General features: G+C 50.7%; 1 protein-coding gene across 1 annotated transcript in view; it reads right to left on the bottom strand.

Moving 5' to 3' along the window:
- Positions 1-827: 827 nt before the first annotated feature.
- Positions 828-1,602, bottom strand: part of PIGS (phosphatidylinositol glycan anchor biosynthesis class S) — a gene marked incomplete at both ends in the record, with an annotated part of 17,680 nt that continues 16,905 nt past the window's right edge. Inside the window, one exon of the mRNA XM_080714003.1 lies at positions 828-1,103. Coding sequence (XP_080570129.1) covers positions 828-1,103 — 276 coding nt within the window. The remainder of the gene's footprint in view (positions 1,104-1,602) is intronic.

Raw genomic sequence — 1,602 nt, 5'->3', positions numbered from 1 at the left:
CCTGCAGGACAGAGACAGGAAGAGCACATGACCGCGTGGAATGAGGACAGAGACTGGAACGGTTATTTACATAAGTGAAAGAACGAAAGTTATGCTCGTACTCCGTATCACGCACACTCATATTCAATCAACCTTTATTAACAGACGCATGCGCCACCACACCCGGCTTCGGTCTGTTTTCAAAGAGCCTAATAATGCCAGATATATCATGTTTTATAACATTTAATCCTCACAGTCATCTTATGAGGGAGGTATCTTTAGTGCCACTGAACAAATGAAAAAAATGACTCTCAGAGAGACTTATCCCAAAATCCCCAGACTTTAAGTGCAGAAGGATTTGAACTCAAGCCTTTGGATTCCAAGTCTAGAACTTTGTCCACGCTCCCCACACCAGGCCTTTTACAATCGAGCTGTGCCACACAGGTGAAGCCACCAGGAGGGAAAAGGTCCAGGGGTGACCTTCCCCAGGGGTGAGAGAGAAGCATGGAGGGGAGGGGCCGCAACCCAACCCAGAGCTTTCCCGATGCCCCTTCTCAGTGCGCGTGTGCGCCGTGGAGACAGGTCAGAAGCACAAGGTGTTCCTGCCCCAGGAGGAGATGCTCAGGGGCCATCAGGTTTAAGCTAGCAGGGAAACCCAGATAATGAGCCTCAGAAATAGTTGCTGAGGGACCTGACCCCACCTTGGGAGTAATGTAGGTTGGCTGTGGCACAGACAGCGAAGGAGACTGGACACAGAAGTCAAGCCTGGCAGCCCCCATATTGAGGCCCCTCAATCTAACTCCTCCCACCTTTGCCACAAAGGAAGTCCTACTAAGCTGCTGCCCCACTCAGTCTATCTTCTCAGGCTTTTTCCAGGACTTGTGGGTCTCCAGAAAGATCTTGGCCAGTGAAAGGAGGATGGGCACCGCCATAGGCAAGAAGAGTGGGATGTAGATGGCAAATTTCTGGTCATCGGGGAAATACAGCAGGTGGAGGAGTGAGGGGTCAAAAAAGGCACGCTCAGAGGACGTCACAGCTTCCTGGCTGGCAGTGAAGGCAGATGACAGATGCCCAGAAGCCAGCTCCTCCGCCGCCTTCTGCACCGCAGCCACAGCCCTGTATACCTAGGGAGGGAGAAGATGGGGTCACCAATAAGTCCTAGGCTTGGTGGGAAGGATACTGGGCCTCCTACCTGCCAAGGGGGTTACCCATAGGCCACCCAGGATATATGCAAGTCAGCCTAAAAGGGCTACGCTTTGAGCCGGGCGTGGTGGCGCACGCTTGTAATCCCCGCACTTGGGAGGCTGAGACAGGAGAATCGCACGGGTTCGAAGCCAACCTCAGCTACTTAGTGAGGCTTTCAGCAACTTAGTGAGACCCTGTTTCCAAATAAAATATAAAAAAGGTCTGGGAGTATAGCCCGGAGGTAGAAAGCCTCTGGGTTCCACCCCCAGTACCACCAAAGAAAAAAGGGCTATGCTTTATTTATTTATTATTATTATTAATTTTTTTATTTTTTGGTGGTACTGGGAGTGGAACCCAGGGGCTTTTCTACCTCCAGGCTATACTCCCAGACCTATTTTATATTTTACTTGGAAACAGGGTCTCACTTAAGTTGCTGAG

Source organism: Muscardinus avellanarius (genome assembly GCF_963383645.1).
Source record: "Muscardinus avellanarius genome assembly, chromosome: 16".
Taxonomy (NCBI): domain Eukaryota; kingdom Metazoa; phylum Chordata; class Mammalia; order Rodentia; family Gliridae; genus Muscardinus; species Muscardinus avellanarius.
Note: the sequence above shows the minus strand (reverse complement) of the source record. Positions and strands in the feature narration are given on the sequence as shown.